This window comes from Mastomys coucha, unplaced genomic scaffold (assembly GCF_008632895.1).
Source record: "Mastomys coucha isolate ucsf_1 unplaced genomic scaffold, UCSF_Mcou_1 pScaffold18, whole genome shotgun sequence".
Classification (NCBI taxonomy): Eukaryota; Metazoa; Chordata; class Mammalia; order Rodentia; family Muridae; genus Mastomys; species Mastomys coucha.
The window spans coordinates 77123480-77144446 of record NW_022196900.1 but is presented as its reverse complement, the minus strand read 5'-3'; the positions used below and the strand labels follow the sequence as shown (position 1 = coordinate 77144446).

Below are 20967 nucleotides of genomic sequence, written 5' to 3'. Positions count from 1 at the left end.
TAGGTGTGGAGGAGATAGTGGAAAGTGAACTGGTCCAAGGTCTTCCCACAGAGCCCTATTCATGCCAGGCCTTTGACAGACCATGTTCCCACAGGCTCTGGATTCTCCATCATCATCGTCACCCCCACCCCTTCCTGGGAACCAAGTCAGAATCTGTCAAAGAGCCAGGCCTCTGTCAACCCCACCCCAGTCAGACAGTTAATAAGTGACCAGAGCTCTGGACCCTGGCCTATAAGGGGCTGCTGTCCCAGAGGCAGGTGGCAGACAGGTGGACCGCAGAGGAAGCAGGAATTTAGCGGTGTGAGCTGGGAATCGGGGCCATGTCAGGAAGCCAACTGTGGGCTGCTGTTGTCCTGCTGCTGCTCCTGCAGAGTGCACAGGGTGTCTACATCAAGGTGAGACCCTGGCCAGACTGCCTTTGATCTGGAGGACCTGGGCTCAGCCCAGCAGCCAGTCTAGACTGAGACACCTGCTGGGTTGGGGCTGCAGGAGTGTCAACATCGATAGTGATAGATGTCATGAGAGCAGCAGGCTTAGTCCGCTCTGCTCCCCTTGGAAGTCAGCACAGCCACAATGTGGAAGGGACCCCAGAGGAGCCCAGAGGGAATCTCTGTGGTTCCCTTCCCTGTGCTCAGCGACATGGGCAAGTCACTGAATGGATTCCCTGGTAGGAAACCTTTGTGCTCAGTGAAGGATAAATGGTGCCAGGCCCAGGTGAACATGCTCTAGGCAGAGCAAAGGCCAGACAAAGGGAACATGGACTTCAGCGCCCTCCCTGATAGTATTGGATGGGTGGGGCATGGAATCAGCCCTGGCTGTCCTGTGGCAGGATGCTTCTGGTCCCCCAAAACCTGTGTGACTACAGTCTAGCATCCTTATCAGGCAGGGTTTCCAGGAGAAGAATAAAAGTGAGGGGAGGGGTTGAGAGAATCAGTCTCAATAGAGAGAACTTCACAGGCCAGTGCAGAGAGATGACCTGTTCGCTGCCCTGTCTGGTGTCAGGCTTCCATGGGGGAAGGTCAGGTCAGACTGGAAAGAGACGAAGATAGAATTTGAATACACAAGGGTCTTCCCGTGTCTGATGCCCATATGATGGCCTACAGAGCTCCAGAGCCATTTGTGAGCATCCTAAAACAGAAGACTTCTTCTATGCTGTTGGTGGCAGATCTCAATGCAACGTTCCACTCACAGGCTGCTTTTCCACTGTGGCTTGGACTCTGTGAGCACAGAGAATATTCTGGAAGACTCACGGGACCTTGATGAGCCCAGTCTCATGGCACTGCCTGCTCCTAACCAGGGCCTGATGACCTTTCACCCCTCCCTTCTCCCTAGTACCATGGCTTCCAAGTCCAGCTAGAATCAGTGAAGAAGCTGAATGAGTTGGAGGAGAAGCAGATGTCCAACCCCCAGCTGTGGAAAAGTGGCCTCCTCCCTGCTGTGTGCCACAACCCAGCCTTGCCCCTGGACCTCCAGCCTGTTTGTGCCTCCCAGGAAGCTGCCAGCACCTTCAAGGCTTTGAGTAAGGATATCCACCCTCAGATCTTCCTGCTCCTCTCTCTGCACCCTCCCCTACCTCTCCACCCTCAGCTGTTTCTGTTAAGCAACCCAGTGGCTGTGGACGGGGACTTGGAGGGTCACAGCCCCTGCCCACCCCAGATCTGCCCTAGTCTGGGCACATTGATTCAAATAACAAAGAACTCCACAGTTCTGAGAAGTTCCTCAAAGACCTCACAAGTTGGCAGGGAGGGACTCTGGGAAGAGACAGACGTGATTCCAGGAGACACACGCATCTGATATATCTGATGCGATCAAGCTTGGAATGGCTCCCTGGGAGGTGACAGCTAAGCTGAAATGGGAAGGGTGGAGAAGAGCTGGATACACGCTGCTGCCATCTGCAAGCATTTGTGTTCCTGCTCTGGGTAGGTCCTGATCCATCCCTCTTGTCCAGGACCTTTCCTACAACAGTCAAGTCAGGTTGATCGGCCCATGTAGCAGATATGAAACCTCAGACGAGGGAGGTGGGGAAATACCTGAGAGAAGAATCTAGGCCCTGGTCCCCTCACTCTGAGTCCAGAGCAGAAATTTCAATATGGAACACACCAGGTTCTCTCCCTAGGAGCTCCTCTCTGCAAACTGGATGACAGCATCCATGACCACTGAACCCCAGGGTCCAATTTCAACTAATCTGCCTTCTTCCTACACAGGGACCATCGCTACCACCGACGAATGCGAGCTATGTATAAATGTTGCCTGTACGGGCTGCTGATGAAATGACTCTGGGTGTCTGAAGCCCACTCCGGACACCTCCCCCATACCCCAGCCTGTCCATACTTAGGCACCATTGAAGTAATCGCCATCCTCCCAGCATAAATGGATCCATAGCAAGACACTATGGATGCAAAGCTGCCATATTCGGCCCCCAGGCAGCTGCACCTGATTAAAGATGCTATCCACAAAGCCAAGTGTCTGTGTGCTCATTTCTGCGCTGTGGGTGGGGCATCTTGAGAAGCTGGATGAGAAGCAAAGAAAGGCCAAGCTGAGAAGTTCCTACCCACATTTCCAAGCCCAAGGAACTGACTCATGGCGCCCACATCCCAGGTGAGGGAGCCTAGGGTAGCCCAGACTCTGCAAACCTTCTCCCCTGGGGTAACCCAAGGCTTTCCAGCTCCGGGACTAGAACTCTTGACAGAGAACAGTAGGGAATAGGTAAGGGTATGTTTGGGATGGAATGCCATCAACCAGTCCAGTAACAGTCAGGAGACTTTGTTCTCCACAGCCTGGTGACATTCTCCCCTTTACAGAGTGTCCATTTTGTGTTTGAGATACATGCAAATTTCTAAATCCTTGGCAAGATAATTCAGAGTCTTCAACAGTCCGAAGACATGAGTAACACAGCAAGAGCCAGGTCCTTTATTTATAAAGAATGTCCCTACAGAGTCACAGGCTGGGCAGAATGGCCAGGCAATGTCTTTCCAGATAATATAGCCCATTCTCTGGCCACTCTTTCAATGTGTCCACATATCCTTGGCTGTGGATGATGATGCCAAAGGCAAGATTCATTGTGACCACCATCCATCTCTCCTGAGCGATGGGAACCCACCCCCTGTTAGATTAATGTAGAATACTACCAGATGGCATCTCCTCCCAGGCAAGCATACTTACAGAACACAAGGCTGTGACTGCTGCTCTGTTGTGGCCTGAGCCATGAAAGGTGGAACTCAGGGCTGAGGCCTTTACTCCAGTCAGGATTTGTCCTGGAAATTCCCGGTATGGGGTTTCCCACGGGGGCAGGTTTGCTACTTGGTCTTTGACCTGGGCACCGGAAGGAAGGAAGGCTGGGTGCAAAGGGCCGGTTGAGTACACAGACAGCTGACAGACCCACCTGCTCCTCCTTGTCATTCCCTAGCATCTGTCTCAGGTCTCTGCCAGGGGAACGGGGGAGCCTGATTGTGTCTCTTATACTTCTGTGTGCCACCATGCCACCTCTCAAATCTGACTTGAGCCCAAACGTCATCTATGTGCATTATCCTTTTCAGGGACTGTGTGTCCTCATCCATTCAGGGAACTGCCAGTGGAGAGTCACCTGGAGCCTGCACTGCTGCAAACACACACACACACACACACAGTACAATAAGAAATGTAACATATACCCTGCATTCCTGCGCTCTTATCTTTCTCCTTCAGGAAGTAGTCAGTTACTCCACAACAGTCACACCCTTATCTCCTTTCCTCACTTCCTCCTCCTCCTCCTCCTCCTCCTCCTCCTCCTCCTCCTCCTCCTTCTCCTCCTCTCCCTTCTCCCTCCTCCGCAGTCCCTGGCAGCCACTCTTCTCTCTGCCCGACTCAGTTGCATCTGTTTTAGATTCCAATTCTAAGTGAGGCTGTGTAGTATTTGTCTTCTTGTTCCCAGCTGATTTTACCAGTGCAACATACTCATGTGCCAACTTTATCACAGGTGACAGGATTCCCTTCTCTTTGGGGTTAAGCAGTATTCCACTGCATATGTGGCATGTTTTCTATATCTCAGATCTTGGCTGTTGAAAACATTGCTAAACATGGCAATGCAGATGGTTTTATAGTGTATGGATTTTGTGTCTTTGGGCTACATACCCAGAAGTGGAACTACTGAGTCAATGGCAGGTCTCATTAATTGGGGGGAGGGGGCACTCTATACTACTGTCCCCATAGATAGTCATTTGCCTATTTTTAAGATAGGGTCTCATATACCCCAGGTTATCCTCCAACTCATTACATCCATGATTTTCTGATCCTCCTGCCTCTACTTTCCTGGAATTGGGATTATAGCCATCTACCATCATGGCCAGTTTATGCAGTGTTGACTACTGAGCCAAGGACTTCATGCATGCTAGCTGAGAATTCTATCAACTGAGCCACATCTTCAGCCCAGCTACATTAATATCACTCACCTTTGCTCCACATCCTTTCTAACACTATCATTATCCTGTATTTCTTTGTAGATATGTTTATTTTATAATGTATGAGTGTTTTGACTGCATATATGTCTGTGTACCATGTGCATGCCTGGTGACCTTGGAGGTCAGAAAAGGGAGTCATGTCCCTGGAACTTGAGTTAACAATGCTTGTGAGTTGCCATGTGGTGCTGGGAACCAAACCCAGGTCTTCTGCAAGAGCAGCCAGTGCTCTTAACCACTGAGCCATCTCTCCATCCCCCATGTTATCCCATGTTTTTAAATGCCCCCATTCTTAGAAGTGTAAAGTGATGGTCAGTGGTGATGCACACCTTTAGTCCCAGCACTTGGGAGGCAGAGGCAGGTGGATTTCTGAGTTCGAGGCCAGCCTGGTCTACAGAGTGAGTTCCAGGACAGCCAGAGCTACACAGAGAAACCCTGTCTCAAAAAAAAAAAAAAAAGTGTGAAGTGATGCACTGGGGCATTAACAAACATCCTTCCCCATGACTTGTGGCCCTGAGCATCTTCACATGTGTAATTTTTGTGTATCATCTGGGAAATGTCTCCTGGGACCTCCCTCATTTTACAATTTCATCTTTTTATTTCTGGACTGTGGAATTTCTTCTGTTTGGGTGCTAATCCCTCACGAGATGCACAAGTCACACATTCTCTCTGCCACTTACCTCTTTACTCTCTTGACTATTTCCTAAGCTATCTGGAGCTTTTGAGTCTGGTGTCCTTCTGTCTGTCTGCTTTTGCTTTGGGGGCTCATGGCCGAGAACATTAACAAGAAAAGTCCTCTATCTTCTCTTCCAGTACACATTAGGCTTATGTTTCAGTCTTTACTCCATTTAGAGCTGATCTGCGTGTGTGTGTGTGTGTGTGTGTGTGTGTGTGTGTGTGTGTGTGTGGTAAGAGTTTAGTTTCATTCTTCTACATATAGTTACCCAGTACCATTTACTGAAGAATCTATCATTTCCTTGTTGTGTGCATGATTTGGATGCTTTTGTTAAAGACCAGCTATGAATTTACTTCTGGGCTCTTTGGTCTGTTCCATTTATTCTTTTTTAAATATTTTATTTAATATCCACACATGCTTACAATGTATTTGGCTCCAATCCATCTCCGTTCCCTCTCCTCCAATCCCCCTCTATCCCTGACCATACTTCCTGACCAACTTCTTGTGATCTCTCTCTAGTTTGGTTTTTGGTTTAGTACCCACTGGATCCATTTACTACTGCTTGTTTGCACTGACTATAGGTAATCTACTGCAAGCTCTCAGGGACAGCATCCCCAAAGAAATCGACTCTCCTGTCCCCAGCAGCCATAGCTGCCAGCAGATCCTCAGCTAGGGTGGGACTCTATGAGCCCCTCCAGAATCCATGCTGAGAATTTGGCTGGCTTGATCTGGTGCAGGTCTTGTGCATGCGGTCCCAGATGTTGTGAGTTTATGTGTGTAACTGTTCTGTCTTGTTAGGCAAATATTGTTTTTGCTGCAGATATCCTACAAACTTTATCCCCTCTTCTCTCTCTCTTTTTTTAAAGATTTATTTATTATTATAAATGAGTACACTGTAGCTTTCTTCAGACCACCAGAAGAAGGTGTCAGATTTCATTACAGGTGGTTGTGAGCCACCATGTGGTTGTTGGGATTTGAACTCACAACCTTCAGAAGAGCAGTCAGTGCTCTTACCCACTGAGCCATCTCACCAGACCCCCTTTATCCCCTCTTCTGTGATGATCCGTAGGCCTTGGCATGGCAAATCTGATAAAGATGTCTTATTTAGAGTGCTCTATATTCTCTACTTCTTGGTACAGTGACTGGTTGTAGGTCTCTGTATTAATCATTATCTACTGAGAAATAAAATAAGTTTCTCTGATGAAGGAGAGAGAGTCACTTACCTATAGGTATAAAGAACCATATGGGTATGTAAGAACTTCAGGGGTAGTTTATTACCATTTCTATTTGGCAGAAAAATAGCATGAGATTGTTCTCCTGTGGCCTATGACCTAGTCAGCTATGGGGTTTGGGGCCCAGTTAACAGGAATGAATTGTCTCTTGTGGAGTAGGCCTTAAATCCAATCTGAGAGTGGTTAGTTGTTCCCTTGACATCCAATGCCACTATTGCACCAGTAGTTCGCAGGGCTCATAGCTCAGCAAACTAATGATGCCTTCTTCCCCTGGTAGTACGTGTTCCTTTGGTTTCTGTGACTTCCCCCCTCTGCATCTTGTCATTACCATTCTGTTTTGACAACAACAGCTTTGTAGTAGACGTTGAGAGAAGATAGAATGCCTATTAGTTACATTTCTCTCGCTGTGACAAAATATCATGACCAAAGATTCTAATGGAAGAAAGTTTTTCAGTTTAAGGTTCCCAAGTGGTAAGAGTTCAATGATAGGGAAGAGAGGCAGAAGATGAGAGGTGTGGCACTGCAGCAGGATGCTAAGAACTCACATCCTTCACTATAACCAAAGAAGGGAAACTGTAAGACAAGGACATAAGCTCTCAAAACCCTCCCTTGTGGGAAATATTAAAAAAGAACAGCAAGTTCCCAAGCTACACCCAGCTACTCTCTGCCCCGGTGGTCTCACTAGCCAGTTCTTATCTCATGGAGACTCTCTGACTCAGAGATCTAAAATCTCTCCACCCAGCTCGCTACATTCCTCCTGGCAGGTCACTACCACTCCTGTCCCATGCCTCAAAACCCCCACGACCTTTGTGGTGCACTTCAGGCAAACCTATGCTTTACCGCCCATCTTGAACCCAGATGAACCTCCGTGTGAAAGAAAACTCAACACAAACTTACTTCAGAAACAATGGTAGCTCAATTGCTGGGCACAACAACTAAAATCCTAACCTTGTAAGCCTTATTAAATCTAAACCTCCAGTGGTGAATCCTGACAGATCCACCATTGAAACCAGGAGACACTACTAATTACTTCTTGTCCTTACACTATCCCCGTCCAAAAGAACCCTCTCTCCCTCCTGCTCCCTCTCTTTCCCTCTCCAACCCGGAAGTCCCCCCTACTTGCTCATTGATTGGCCCCTTTATTCATTAGGAAATGGTTTACAAGAAGTCACCTGAGTACAGTGACTCACTCCTGGTTCGCAGCCCCTCCCAGGAAAGCGAAATTAACATCAAAATACAAATAGCACCAGGCCCATCCACAACACTCCCCCAGTGACATACTTCCTCCAACAAGGCCACACCTCCTAAGTCTTCCCAAACAGTGTTACCAACTGGGACCAAGTGTTTGAATGCCCAAAACTATGGGCCACATTTCCCACGTAATCTCTAAGTGTGATGAGTTTCATTCATCCTGTTTAAGGTTGATTTGGCTAGGACTGGGATATGGCTAGCTCACCCCACAAGGCTCTGGATTTGACACACAGTGTCACAGAAACTAGGCACGGAAGCTCACACCTATAATCCCGGCAGGACGATCCTAAATTCAAGGTCATCTATGTAATTACTTCTGGGACAGCCTGGGTATTCAGGTCTTGTGTAAATTCATATGAACTTTAAGATTTTTTTTTCTATTTCTATAAAAAAAATCTTTGAAACTTGGATAAGAGTGGCATGACTCTACAGACTACATTGGGTACTATGGAATTCTAATATTGTTTTTCTAATTCATGAACAAATGAACATTCATTTTTTCTCATTAATAATTTTCTTAGTATATAGTTCTTCGCTTCCTATCTTAATTGTTCCATAGTTGCCTTTATTGTTATTGTCCTTATTGTGAGAGGAATTTCTTTGATTTTGTGTTCTGAGGAGCTTATTGTTAGTGCAGAGACTTTTGAGTATTAATTCTGTATCTTGATGCTCCCTGGGTTGTCTACTAGTTATAATGAGGTTTTTGAGTAAGCTCCTTGGAGTTGTATATTTAAGACTGTGTCATCAGCAAACAGAGATAATTATATTTCTTACTGTCTGAGTTGGGTGCTTTTTTTTTCTTGTTTAATTGTTGTGGCTAGAACTTCTAGCACCATGTCAAAGAAAAGTACACCGCACTCACACAGTGTATGTAAACACATGCAGACATTCACACATATAAAAAAATAAATAAAATACATACATATATACATCTAGATCAAGAACAAGATGCCCCTCTTGCTACTCTGACCTTATGTACTTTATTATTACATTTTTATTATTTATTTCTTATTTTGATCATTTTATATGTATGGGTGTTTTGTCTGCATGTTTGTCTGTACACCACATGTGTGCAGTGCCTTCTGGAAGCCAGAAAAGACCATCAGTCCACCTTTTAGTTTTTCTGTCTTGATTTCTTCTATTTCTGCCTCAGCTTTTATTATTTCCTTCTACAAAACTTGGACATAGTTTGTTCTTTCCTTCATCCCCTGAGTGTGATGTCAGGTAGGCAAGTTTCCCGCATGCCCTTATTGTTCTGTGCTAGCTGCTGAGCCACCGCTCGCTGCGGTGCCCACTGCGATGTCCGCCAGAGTCGGCATGTGCACTTCCGTTTTCTATGCTGAGACAGCTTTCAGCTTTCCTTCTTACTTCTGACTGCCTCAGGGGTCGTGAAGCTTTGAGAACTTTTTCAGGGGGCTGGAGAGATGGCCCACAGTTAAGAACACTTGTTGCTCCTGCAAAGAACCCAGGTTCAGTCCAAGCACCATGCAGTGCCTCACGACCATCCATAACTCCAGCTCTAGGGGGTTCACACTCTCCTCTGGCCTCCAAGGGCACCAAGCGTGTATGCGTGTACATACATTAAAATTAAAACAAATCTTAAATTAAAAAGAACTCTTTAGTATTACTTTGTGCAACCTTCACTCAGTGTAACAAAGTAGACTTTTCTTCTCTTGTGGGTTTGTTTGTGAGGTGGAGTTTCAGGCTAGGAGCTGAGGAAGACTTTAAATTCCTAGTCCTGTAGCCTCCAGGACCCATGTCCTGGGATCACAAGTGGCATCGTGCCTGATCAAAGCAGTTCTTCTAATCTCCGTCTTGCAGACACAGAAACTGAGTCTTGCCATCAAAAGTCACACTCAATGAATCTGGCTCCAGCGCTGAAGCACTAAATGACTCCGTCCACCACCCAGTTCATCAAATCTCCCAGCAACCCTGGGGGGGAAGCTGTGTACCATGCCCCTTTTCTGACAAGTCAAGCCTCAGAGGGAGGGGCAAGGCTCCTAAGAGTCAGGCTGAGGCCCAGTCCTGTCTGCTTCCCAAGCTCCACACTGTGCGGACTGGACTACCCTGACACCTCTGTGTTCCTGCCATCCCTACCTTCTGGAATTTTCTCTTATTGCATACATCATATTGGTTTTGAAGTCCACCTATTCCAGTGCAGATCCCAGAAGAATGAAGAGGTCCTCCTTCTTTACAAAGCCCTAGCCAAAAGAATTTTGTCCAGACCACAGGAAGCCTGTCTGCACACCACCACACCCTTGTTGTGGCAATTCCCCCTCACCCACTCCCCCAGCACAGACCCCAGCAGCCTCCTCTTTCTCTGCCCCCCCCCATCCTTGCTGACTGGCCTCACTCCTGGGTTGGATATGGTCATCTCCAGCCTGACCCTTGACTTTCTTCCTTTTCTTTAAAAACCATTTAAAGAATTCCTCTATGTTTATATTAGGCCTGAACTGGGATGTATCATTCATGGTGGTACAGAGCTAGATATTGTTATAGAGGAGGAAATTAAGGCACAGAGACGGGAATGGTTTTCCTAATATCACATAGGATGTGGAAGACCAGGGGCTGGAGCCTAGAGTCCTGGCTTTTCCTCTCACACTATTGCTCTTTGAGCAGGCATCATGAGGGTGGAGGGGACTGGGGGGATTGACCTAACCCTGAGCGGGGTTGGAACAACTTCTTCCTGCACAGAAGGTATCAACAGGGTGCCTAGAGCTATACAAGAAATCTGGGTGACCACAGGACACACAGAATCTTCTCGGGGGAAATCAGGAAAGGCCATGGGGAGAGTGGCCATGGCGCCTGGGTTGGTAACCTAACTAGGCATGCAACAAAGGCAGCCGGTGCAGAGGACAGGACTGGAGTGGCTGCTTGGAATAGGATCATAGAAAGAGCAGAAGACAGCACCACTGGTCTGAGGGAGCCAGATCCTGAGTGGTGGGTCAAAGGCCCGTGAGTATGGGGCACCCAAACCAGCTCAGACAAATTCTTGTCCTCCTACAAATTCCTGTAGCTTAAGCGGGGCAGCTTAGTGACCCTAGGACAAATGTGAGAAAAGCTGAAACTCTGCCCTCTCTGGTGGGTCCCTGTATCTGTGTGTGGTGGTGGTCGTCTCAAGGGTGGGGGAAGTTGGCAAGGAAGTAGAACCTTTTACTTTGGACACTAAACCCCATGGTTCTGAGAGTGGTTGGGTGTTTACCACACCGAGGGAGCGCTAGACTGGACAGCGAGGGAAGAAACGAAAGCACCGCTCAAAGTTCTGAAGTTTGGTTTATTGGCTGAGGGTTAACATAGCCCTCAGGCAAGGCTTCTCCAGGTAGTTGTCTCCTCAGCCTCCTCCCCACAGTGGCCAGGGGTATGAGCTTGTTAGACCCGCTGCTTCTAGAAGGTAGAGGGGCTCCCACATGGGCTGAAAGGCAAGCGACGCCACTCTAACATCCCGTGCAGGCAGCGTAGGCACAGATCTCACATGTGTTTGGGTCCTGAGCAATGGCCTCTGGTCAAGAAAGAAGGAAGTCTTGGTGAGAGACAGCCACCCTTTCCTCATATCCCCTGCCTCTCTTCAGCTGGAGTTTTGCTATCTGTCACCAGCCACCAGTATAATCCCAGTGGGCTGATCTCCTCTGACCCTCTGGACTTTCTGCCTCAAATGGGGCATATGAATTATTGAAGCCAGCCAATCGGAGTGCAGCTTCTTACCAGACGAGGGATGGAGTTATGTATGACCTGAAGATGGGATTCAGAACTCCTTTTAACAAACCATGCTTCTGAATGAAGGCCTTTCTAAGAGGCTTCATTCAACCAGTACCCCTCAGAACTAGCCAATCCGAGCACATCTCCTCCTCAAGCCCCAACCAATCAGAGGATGTCCCAGCCACACTCTCCAAGAGGCCCCCTTACCCAGCCTCTGCAGAATCTCCTCAGCGTTGGGTTTCTCACAGACCGGCTTCAGTGCTTCTGGAAATGCAGAGTGGCTACATAGCTGTGCCTCAGGCTGAAGAAGCCTGGGAGGAAACTTCTTGCGACTCACCAGTCTGGGCTCCTGTACCTCGCGGAGATCCTTAAGTTGTTTCACTGCCTCCAGAGGAAAGGAGAGGTCTCCATCCTGAAAGAGGCAGCCAGAGCATGGGTGGCAGAGCATGCAGGTGGCCCTAGCCTGGGTGGCTTGCTTGAGACAATCTATAGAACAACCTGTGGTCAGACCTCTGTCTCCCTGGGTTTGCTAGAGGCCGTAAGTACTGCATATTATCACATGATGAACGGGGGAGCTGCTCTTAAGAGCCAGGGATGCAGTGGGTGTCACATGAGGATGGACTGGCATCCTTCTCTGTGGTCATGCTAGCCCAGGCTATCTGTTCCTGCCTGAGGGCTTCCACCTCCAGACTCTAGCCTACTGGAGGCAATAAAAGGAACCCAGGGGCATCCCTGAGAGAGCACAATCCCTGCTTACTGACAACCCAGCTTATGTCTGATGCCTGACCATCTAGGTCTCCACGGGTGCAATGGATGCCTAGATTTGAGCCCAGCCACCTCCCTTTCAGCCACCAGCTTTGGCTGTTTGGGGACCTTAGTGAAGCTCATGTTTCTGTTCTGTGAAATGCCACCAACCCCACCTCCCCCGGCCTGCTGGGTCACAGTGGGACACTGGAGCAGCCAGACTGAAGGCACTGCTATTGCTGTCTTTCCCAGTTGGTATTTCTTGCCATCTCTCTGAGCAGTTTCCTCCTCCATGTTTGAAGGGAAAATATGCATGGCTGGCAGGTCTCGGGGGTCCCAGAAGCCGCCCATCCCCTGTTTCAGGATTCTAAGGATGGGGCTAGACCAAGTAGGGATGGGGCCATACCTGCACAGTGACCCCTTCTACCAGGACAGCCAAGGCACCCAGGAGGCACAGCACAGCGATCACACAGGCATTCATGGTAGCAGTAGTATGCAGTGCAGAGAACGGGCCAGTACTGGTGTCTGGGGTAAACAGTGGGGCTTTTAAAGAGGTTGGGGTTACTTAGTAACCCTGGAGCCTTGTCAGCCTCATCGGCTGCCTGTTGAACCCCATCAGATAAGGCCAGTGAAGCCTGGGAGATAAGGGATCAACAGAGCCTGGCAGAGCACTGGCCCCTCCCTGGGCCCTACTTTGACCCATAGCTGGGCTGGGTCTTGGATTTACTCCCGACCAGGAGTAAACCTAGCCCTTCCCTTGAAAAAAGAGGCCCAGCAAGGTGACTGTGACAACAGTGACAACAGAGACAGGGCCATTAGCATGGGGAGTGGGGAGCACAGAAGAGGCATCTCCCATCCATCCACAGAAGGCCGTTAGGAGGAGCAAGAAGTGAGCTGAGCCTGGAATGTTCAGGGGGAGGGGAAGAGCAAGTAAGCCCAGAGGGAGCAGAGAGTGGGAACACAAGACCCAGACAAGTCCAGCCTTGGTCTCTGTGATTCAACTTTGCCATTCTCAAGGCATGCACTCAAACCCCACCAGCGGCCTGTTTTCGATGTGGCTTCCACTCCAAGTCTCGTTGCCCTGTCAGGTTCTCTGTGCAGACCAATGTGAATACCTCCCTGGTTGGCAGATGCCTTCGTGCCAAGGAGTCTATGAGGACCTAAGTGTTCCTTCCATGAAGTTTCTGGCACATAGGAAGCCCTTGATGACAAAGGTACTGTATGAACAGCAGCAGCGGCTCCTGGTCCCCACTGTCTCTTCTGATGGCTACCTGTCTAGCCCAGTCAGAGCAGTCGGTCCTTATGGCCCCTTGTCCTGCCCTGACCTCAGTGGCTGAGATGACCCATGTGGATCTAGGTCCCTTTAATCTGACCCTTGCTAGGACTGGAGCAAGTTGTATATTCACTGCAGGACCTAGGGTGTATAAGCCCCAGGACCTTAGAGAAAGCTGTCCCGGAACATCCTTTTCTTCCCGCTGCTTCACCACACTGCCTGCATTCCCAGCAACCAGGGTGAGGGACGGCATCCGCGGATGTGAGAACAGTACTAAAGAAGGGGCTGGAGAGGACCCTTGTAAGAAGAAACTAGAAAGTACCTAACCCTGGGGTAAGGTCAGGAAACACTTGCCTTGCTGTTCTAGACTGGACTTCTATTGTCTAGCCCCCCAACCCCCACTGTGGGGTCCTATGCAAATGCCTGCAGGCACTGAGATGCAGATTGCATGAGGTGTGTACTCTAAAGGGGTATGTATATATACAGAGATGCTCGTGAGTCCATATGAGGTGTGTATTTAATGGCACATATAGGTATTCGGAAAGGCATGTGTACAAAGAGCTTTGTGTATGCACTGAAGTATTGTGTGCCTACATATGCCAGAGTATCTACACACCATGTGCATGTGCTTGGTTAAATTCACGTGTACACTAAGGAGTCTATGTGCTTATGTGCTGGGGATGTGTGCTCACACTAGAGTGTGTGTGTGTATGTGTACACACCCTGAAGCTGTCTGTTTGTGCATATATGTGAGGAGGTGCATGTGTTTTTCAGGAAACAGTGTGGAGGTGTGTGTGTCTGTGTGCCAGCAGACACTACATGTACAGTCCACATGCTTCACATTGGCCTGTTGAGAGGGCCTAGCAAGGGTGCTGAGCTCCTGAATTCATAGTTGTGGGGTACCCATGTGCTGGGTTGGAGATTAACTCACTGATGTAGCGAGGGCTGGTGTGAGGCAGAAGGAGCAGGGGAGACTCTCCAGGGGTGCACTGGTGTGACAGAGGGGAGCTGGGCAAATATGAGGGCCAGCAGCTGCCGGGTCAGGGGCTGGTTTAGGGGGAGTTTGATGTAGCATCTGGGAATGGTAGTTCCTGTTAGTCCGAGTTGGCTTCGGGCATGGAGCAGGTTAGGGTTGGGTTTGGAAGTGGATGCTGGTTAGAATAGAGCTTGAGGTGGAGACTAGTGAGTGTGGAGGCTGCTGGGCTGGGTTTGCATTCCTTGTGGGGTTGCAATTGAGGAAAGTTTACAATGAAGTTGGAGATGGATGGGGTGGGGCTGGGTTTATGATTTGGGTTAGGTCTGGGATGACGTGGGAGCCTAAGGCTGTGCTGGGATTTGATTTGGCTTTAGGGTGGGACTGGACTAGGGGAACCCTTTTTTTTTTTCCTGACTCCAGGTGTCTCTTGTCTTCCCTCCTCAGGTGTGGCTGTGACTGAGGGAAGGGAAAAGGGTTTCCATTCCTGCTGTCTCCTTTGCCCAGGAGCTGTTCCATCTGACCTTCAGGATGATACAGTTCCAGACTGTGGGAAAGAGGAACTTGCTGTTAGGTCCTATCCCTTTGGCTCTGGCCCCAGCCAACACCCAGCCCCCACAACTCTGCTCTGGCAAGTAGGAACTTACTCGCCTCCCCTTTCCCACTACGGTGCCTGTCTAACCTGGGGCCAGCTTGGACTTTAATCCCCTGCCTCTTTATGACCTCATCAGCTTGCATTAAAACTGCTAGAAATTGGACCTTAGTTGTACTCCTTGAAGCCCAAGCCTTGTCCTCAGCTTCCAGCATACCCTATCTCATCTCATCACTTGACGACTCTGAGACTGTTCAGGTTTCCCATACTTAAGGACCACCTCTTCTGGCAAGCCCGTGCACTTCCGTGACCTTCCAAGCCACAGCACCATCTAGGGACAATCAGCCACTGTCCCAAACCTCAGAGGGGAAGCCAGGCTGCCTGGCTGGCATTCAAGGTCAGCCCCCGATGAGTACCTCGTTCAACCAGGATCTCAAATCACTACACCAGAGCAGGAGGGGATGCCAGAGCTCAGGCTCTATCCAGAGCTAGACAGCCCCCAGATTTGAGTCACGTGACCTTAAGTGTCAGCTTCTGTGCTGGTGACAGGTGAAAAGAACAGCTCCACCACAGATCTCAATGTTTTCTAGCAACTTCCAGGGGCCCCTGAAGCCCGGAGTTAAGGTTAAGACCATTTCTATTTCTTTGTGTTCTGGAAGCCTTCCCATGAGCTCCACGGCCTTCGAGAGGCTGCCAGCATAATGCTTAAACAAGACCTGAACTCGGCGGGGGGGGGGGGGGGGGGGGGGGGGGGGGGGGAAGGGCACACTATGGAAATACAGAAAGTGGCAGGGCTTGTCCCAAGCACAGCAGTTAATAACTGTGGCAGACAACTCTGCAATTGGCTGGGCCAAGCCCCGGGCAGAGTGCTCTGCAGCTATGGATATCAGCTGACACTATGCCCAACATGGTTGGTCATAACTTCAGTGCTGGAAGTTGGGGATTACTACTTGATGCTGGGGTACCCTGGGCTTCTCAAAGAGACTGATACTATTCCTTTTGGCCAACAGATTTGGTTTAAGGGCTGAGTCTGGGTGACCTCATTTGATTCCCAAGTACCCATGAAGGTCAGGTCTCCTACAAACTTAAATCCTCCAACAGGCCTCCGGTCTGTAAGCCCACGGGCCTAAACAGGGAACAAGGCCCAGAAAGAGCTTGGAGACACTAAGCCTGGTCCGTGTGACCTTGAGAGGTGTGGTCTGCATTTTAGTCTAACCTGTGAAGCTTGTAAATGTGCTTCGAAGGTTGCAACAATCTCTGGTTGCCATGGGAACCCAGGAAGCCATAACTGCCTGACAATTCCACTGTCTGTGAACCTAATAGCTTTGGCAATGAGTATACACACATACACACACACTGTATGATCCCATTTTAAAGGGTGGGGGTGTCGAGCTGGAACTCACTGGGGTTAAGAAACTTTGACTTCTGAGGACATGTACGCACATGGCTGCTGGGTACGGTCATATTGACTGTGCACTGCAGAAGGCACAGGGCCAACACGGCACACGTGTAAACACAAGCTTTGAGCACCTTCAGCCCAGGGGAAGGCATAATTTTTCACATTTTCTGCCAGGTGGATTTGGTGACAACTCTGGTCATATAGCTATAAATTCCAGAACCGAATCCACTTTTCTGAAATGCCAAAGAAAAAGCTGGCCTTCCAGTGGGTACAATGAGGAACTAACTTCCTCGGTGCCTTCTATACTGATCCTGGCACCACACAAACTTCCCCTTTGAGGGAAAAAAGAGAAATGGCCTACCAAGAGTCAGCGATGCCCACACTGCAGAGGAGAAAATGAATGATCAAAGTGCTCGTATCACAGAGGAAGTGGCAGCTGATGGTGCTTGGAGGCCCTGGCCAGAGCCCCAGTCCAGTTTCCCTTCCCCGGGGGCCCCAGGCAGGTGGGTGCTTTCCCTTGATGCTTCTGGGGGCAGCTGGGGAGTGGAGAGGGTGTGTGCTTGTTTGCCCAGTCAAGTCATCCCTCTGTGGCTGGCCAGGATGAGATGATGGGTACCCATTTGCCATCTGTTCCCATTCACACACAGCAGCTGCCTCCTATTCCTCCTCCTGGAGGCCCACATGTGCACGCACACACACACCCTACAGAGGAGCTCAAATTGAGACAGGACATGGATGGATTTTCACTGGACTCCTTGTGGGACATGCTGGGAATAAAGCCTGGAGCTCAGGTCCCTGAGGCCAGGCCATGCTGGTGGAAGTGGCATTTGAAGTGGTCTTTGACTGACAGATGCAGACCTGGGACACAGTGGTGGGAGGAGAGCTGGTTTGGGCTAAAGCACAGCAGGGCTCCAATAGTACCAAGCTTGGGCATTTGTCTGATGACAGTGAGAAGCGGTTTAGGAGACCTTGGCAGAGCCACTGTGCACAGGAACATTACAGCAGAGGACTAAGCTAGGTGGTATGCTCACTAAGGCCTCTGTCTCAGCAGGCATAAGGGGAGTGTGTGGGGGAGGGGAATCAGCTGTTTGTGGCAACCTGGTCAGAGCAGAGGGAGGGAGGGAAGGGGAGAAGCTCCTTTGGATCTCAGTACAGTGCATAGCTGCCATGCACTTGTCAGCTTCTCAACACCACTCTGAGGTAAGGTATTTTGTTCTGATGAAAAGGAGGTTCTGACTGAGGTTCAGGGAAGGCAGTGTCTGGTCCACAAAGAATCCAGGCACTGGACTCCAAAGCCTGCACTCTTCCCTTAAGCATCAGTTGTGCTGGTCCCTTGTGGTCTGCTGAGATCTTTCCTAGCCACTGGTTTAAACGACAAGGGATCAGTTTCTGTTAGGATACAAGTATGAGCAGGCAAAGGTACGCATCTGCCATTTAGCCCAAAACAACACTACCTGGGAGAGAAGCAAGGGGGTCAACCCAGGCATGTGAGGAGAAAAATTACCTAGAGGAGACTTACGGGGCCCAACTGCGACAACCCCTGGGTATGTAACTAAAGATGATGCTCCTAAATTAAGTGTACCCCCACGCCACCCCCACCCCACAAGACCTGTCCTATTTCCGGTCCTCTGAGCAACCCTAAGAACTTGTGCTTGGATTCCCAGAACACATCAAAGCTGGGTGGGTGGGTTGGAAGCCTATGAAGATGGGAGATTGGTTCTCCAAGGTAAGCTGCCTAGCGAAACTAGCCATTACTAGTGAACTCTAGTTTTGACTGAGAACCTGCTTCATTGACCGGAACTCAACCTGGGGCCTCCACAAGTATGTATACTCATAATTAACATACATCCACATCTGTGCCTACATATACACACAAAATAAACACACACATAAATGCAACAAGAAACCAGTCATCGCTACTCAGACTGCACAGTGACAACTACCTAACCATTACGCTGTCTCTGCCTGTCTGTCTGTCTCACTCTCCCTTCACCTCCTCCTTCCCCACAGAGATAGGACCATTCCTGCATCCTGAGCATCACTCAGGCATTGGAAGGGAAGCTGAGAAATGCCCTTTGATATCTATCATTAACTTGTCTGAGATAGGAAGTTCCCTCTAACCTTTGGGGTGGAGGGAGCTAAGAGCAAAGAGGTGACATAGCACGATAGGGAGATAGGGGCATGGGCAGGATCTAGGGTAGGTGGGCTGGGGAGAGGGAAGTCGAAGGCTCCTTCCTGGGACTGCTGTGAAAGGAAATCAGCCTCTATGGGAAGCACAGACTTCAGAAAGCAGCAGATCTGGGCCATCTTCCCACTCACAGGCAGTGACCTTTGAGCTAACACTTCACCCCTCAGAGTGGCAATCCCTGGCAGTAAAAAGCAGATAAGGACACTGACCCCATGAGGTAGCTGGGAGTGCTTAGGCAGATAATGGCTGTCAAGTACGGGCAGGGAGCTGGCAAATGGTGGCAATAATCATAATGCAGTTGACAGAGTCACACATGGGACACCATCCAGGACTGCTCAGGCTCATAGGCAAGGCTGGAGAGGGCAAGGTGTGCCTGTCAGAGCCACACCTGCAGGAAGAATGTCAGCTGGTGTGTGTGTGTGTGTGTGTGTGTATGTGTGGGAAGTTCCCTCTAACCTTTGGGGTGAAGGGGAGTGGGGGATGAGCTTCATTAGGGTCCAGCCAAGGCAGCCGTGGAGTGACCCCACATGATGTGTAGGCTGAGAACAGCAAGGGGTCAGGCATCTCCAGCCAGTAGTGCTACCATACAAGGAAAGGGGACACAGACATCAAGGGAAGGTGCCTCTTCCGCGCTAAGCTCTGGGGTGTGCAAAGGGGTGGTATAGCTCAGAGTTAAACGAACCCTTCCAGAAAGGAGAGGCACAAAGCAGGCAGGGCTGCCCCCTGGTGATCATAGGCATTCCATGCAGCCTTTGCTTTACATGAAATTAATGACATTTATTATTTAAAAATTATGTGTCTGGCCCGGCGGTGGTGGCACACGCCTTTAGTCCCAGCACCTGGGAGGCAGAGGCAGGCAGACTTCTGAATTCAAGGCCAGCCTGACCTACAGAGTGAGTTCCAGGACAGACAAGGCTAAACAGAGAAACCTTGTCTTGAAAAACAAAAAAAAAAAAGTGTGCGCATGAGTAGAGCTGGAGCTCCAGGTGTTGTGTCCTGGGAAAGGAACTAGGGTCCTCCAGAAGAATGGACCCTGCTCCTAGCTACCAAGCTACCTCTCCATAGCCCTGTCTCTCCCCACTGGGGCAAGCGCTTCTTGTGCAGGTTTCCATGTTTCTTGCCTGTCCACTGCCCCAATCCAGTCTGAGCCAGAGCGTGGAGCAGCAGTGTCAGGGAGATGAGCGCTGGCCTCAGGCCCTCTGGAGGATGACCTGCAATGCCTTCTCTGAAGAGGCCTTCCTAAGCCACTGCTTCTCACCAGGGAAACTTCCAGGATGGCCTCCCTGGTCAGGTCCTGCCTGCTGCTCATCCCAGGCAAGAGTGTATGCATTAAAGGCTGGAACTATGGCTTCCTCTTCTGACTTTCTCTCAGGAGGGCTTGCCCAAGTGTCTGCTCAGGAAGTGAGGTGCAGAGATTAAACAGCTTTAAGTTCAGTGCTAAGGTGGCAATGCCTGGGTCTCCAAGGGCTCCATGGCCTGGCCACTGGCTTCAAGATGGCTTCCTCAACTAAAGCAAACAACACAGACCGTCAGGCTGCAAATACAGTTGTCATAATATATTTATTTTAAGTGCCATCCATGCATATCAGTTCTGGCAGCGACAATCCTAATGACACTTGGAATATTTCTTTACAGCACTAAACGGTTACAAAGAATGGGTGCCACTCACCATTGGCAGAATATGAAATCGTGCAATAGGAAAACTGTAGAAACATTAAAACACTGACTGTCCAACAGCAGCACAGAGAGCAGGTTGTTTCTGCACAAAAGCCAATGCATGTCACCACATATATACAATATAAGTATGTACACATCACCCTTTCAATGAACATATCAAAATACTCTATTCCATTTGAAATTATCCCAAGATCGATCCCCTCCCATTTCAAAGGACGTCTGAGACACATATTAAATATTTACAGGAACACACAGGAGTACATTTACATTTCAAACACAGCCACAAATGCCAGTCGGACTCTTCTCCTGGACAGAGCGCCCCATCTGTGTATGTATGTTTGTTAGTCTTTACCCCAAAGTCTCCAGTCAATTTAAGTCCAAGAGAACTTGCTGTGTGTTGTCAAATAAAACAGAAATGGCCACTAGAGGGACTCTGCACCCACTGGTAGCCCTCCCTGCCCAGCCACTCAGGTTTGCTGAGCCCCTGGTGAACAGGGAATCACAGAAGAGTGGTGAGTTTGGCCTCAAGTGCCATTCTTGGTCAGTTTAAACATTCATAACTATATTGATCACTGCAAATCAGTAACTAATTGTCAAATGGGAAGTTAGCTTCACATAATCTGTAAACTCATCAAGCCATGCTGTTTCAGAGACTGCAATACTCCAACACCCAATCATTTAAAGTGCACACTGCTGCGGAGCAACCCTAGTCGTGGAGCAGCCATTTTGGTGTCTAGAAAACAGAGACTTGAGTAAACTACTGGGAACCTCATTTTCCCAAGCTTTTCCTCTGCAGGCAGCCATCTCATCTTGCCTGGTCCTTCTGATTGAGG

General features: G+C 49.3%; 2 protein-coding genes across 2 annotated transcripts; one reads left to right on the top strand and one right to left on the bottom strand.

The window, feature by feature from the left end:
- Positions 1-230: 230 nt before the first annotated feature.
- Positions 231-2452, top strand: Guca2b (guanylate cyclase activator 2B). The gene is made up of 3 exons (XM_031376891.1): positions 231-395; positions 1333-1519; positions 2205-2452. The coding sequence occupies exons 1-3, from the start codon at positions 321-323 to the stop codon at positions 2264-2266; spliced, it is 324 nt and encodes a 107-aa protein (XP_031232751.1). The 5' UTR covers positions 231-320; the 3' UTR covers positions 2267-2452.
- Positions 2453-10846: 8394 nt separating this feature from the next.
- Positions 10847-12546, bottom strand: Guca2a (guanylate cyclase activator 2A). The gene is made up of 3 exons (XM_031376890.1): positions 12439-12546; positions 11496-11700; positions 10847-11091 (listed from the first exon to the last, which is right to left on the bottom strand). The coding sequence occupies exons 1-3, from the start codon at positions 12511-12513 to the stop codon at positions 11027-11029; spliced, it is 345 nt and encodes a 114-aa protein (XP_031232750.1). The 5' UTR covers positions 12514-12546; the 3' UTR covers positions 10847-11026.
- Positions 12547-20967: the final 8421 nt, after the last annotated feature.

Excerpts from the sequence above, each read along its gene's own strand:
- Guca2b (XM_031376891.1), top strand. The coding sequence starts at position 321 with ATGTCAGGAAGCCAACTGTGGGCTGCTGTTGTCCTGCTGCTGCTCCTG. Across the intron at positions 396-1,332 it reads CACAGGGTGTCTACATCAAG|TACCATGGCTTCCAAGTCCA; the intron begins GTGAGACCCTGG and ends CCTTCTCCCTAG. Across the intron at positions 1,520-2,204 it reads CAGCACCTTCAAGGCTTTGA|GGACCATCGCTACCACCGAC; the intron begins GTAAGGATATCC and ends CTTCCTACACAG.
- Guca2a (XM_031376890.1), bottom strand. The coding sequence starts at position 12,513 with ATGAATGCCTGTGTGATCGCTGTGCTGTGCCTCCTGGGTGCCTTGGCT. Across the intron at positions 11,701-12,438 it reads TAGAAGGGGTCACTGTGCAG|GATGGAGACCTCTCCTTTCC; the intron begins GTATGGCCCCAT and ends TGCCTCTTTCAG. Across the intron at positions 11,092-11,495 it reads GGAGATTCTGCAGAGGCTGG|AGGCCATTGCTCAGGACCCA; the intron begins GTAAGGGGGCCT and ends TTTCTTGACCAG.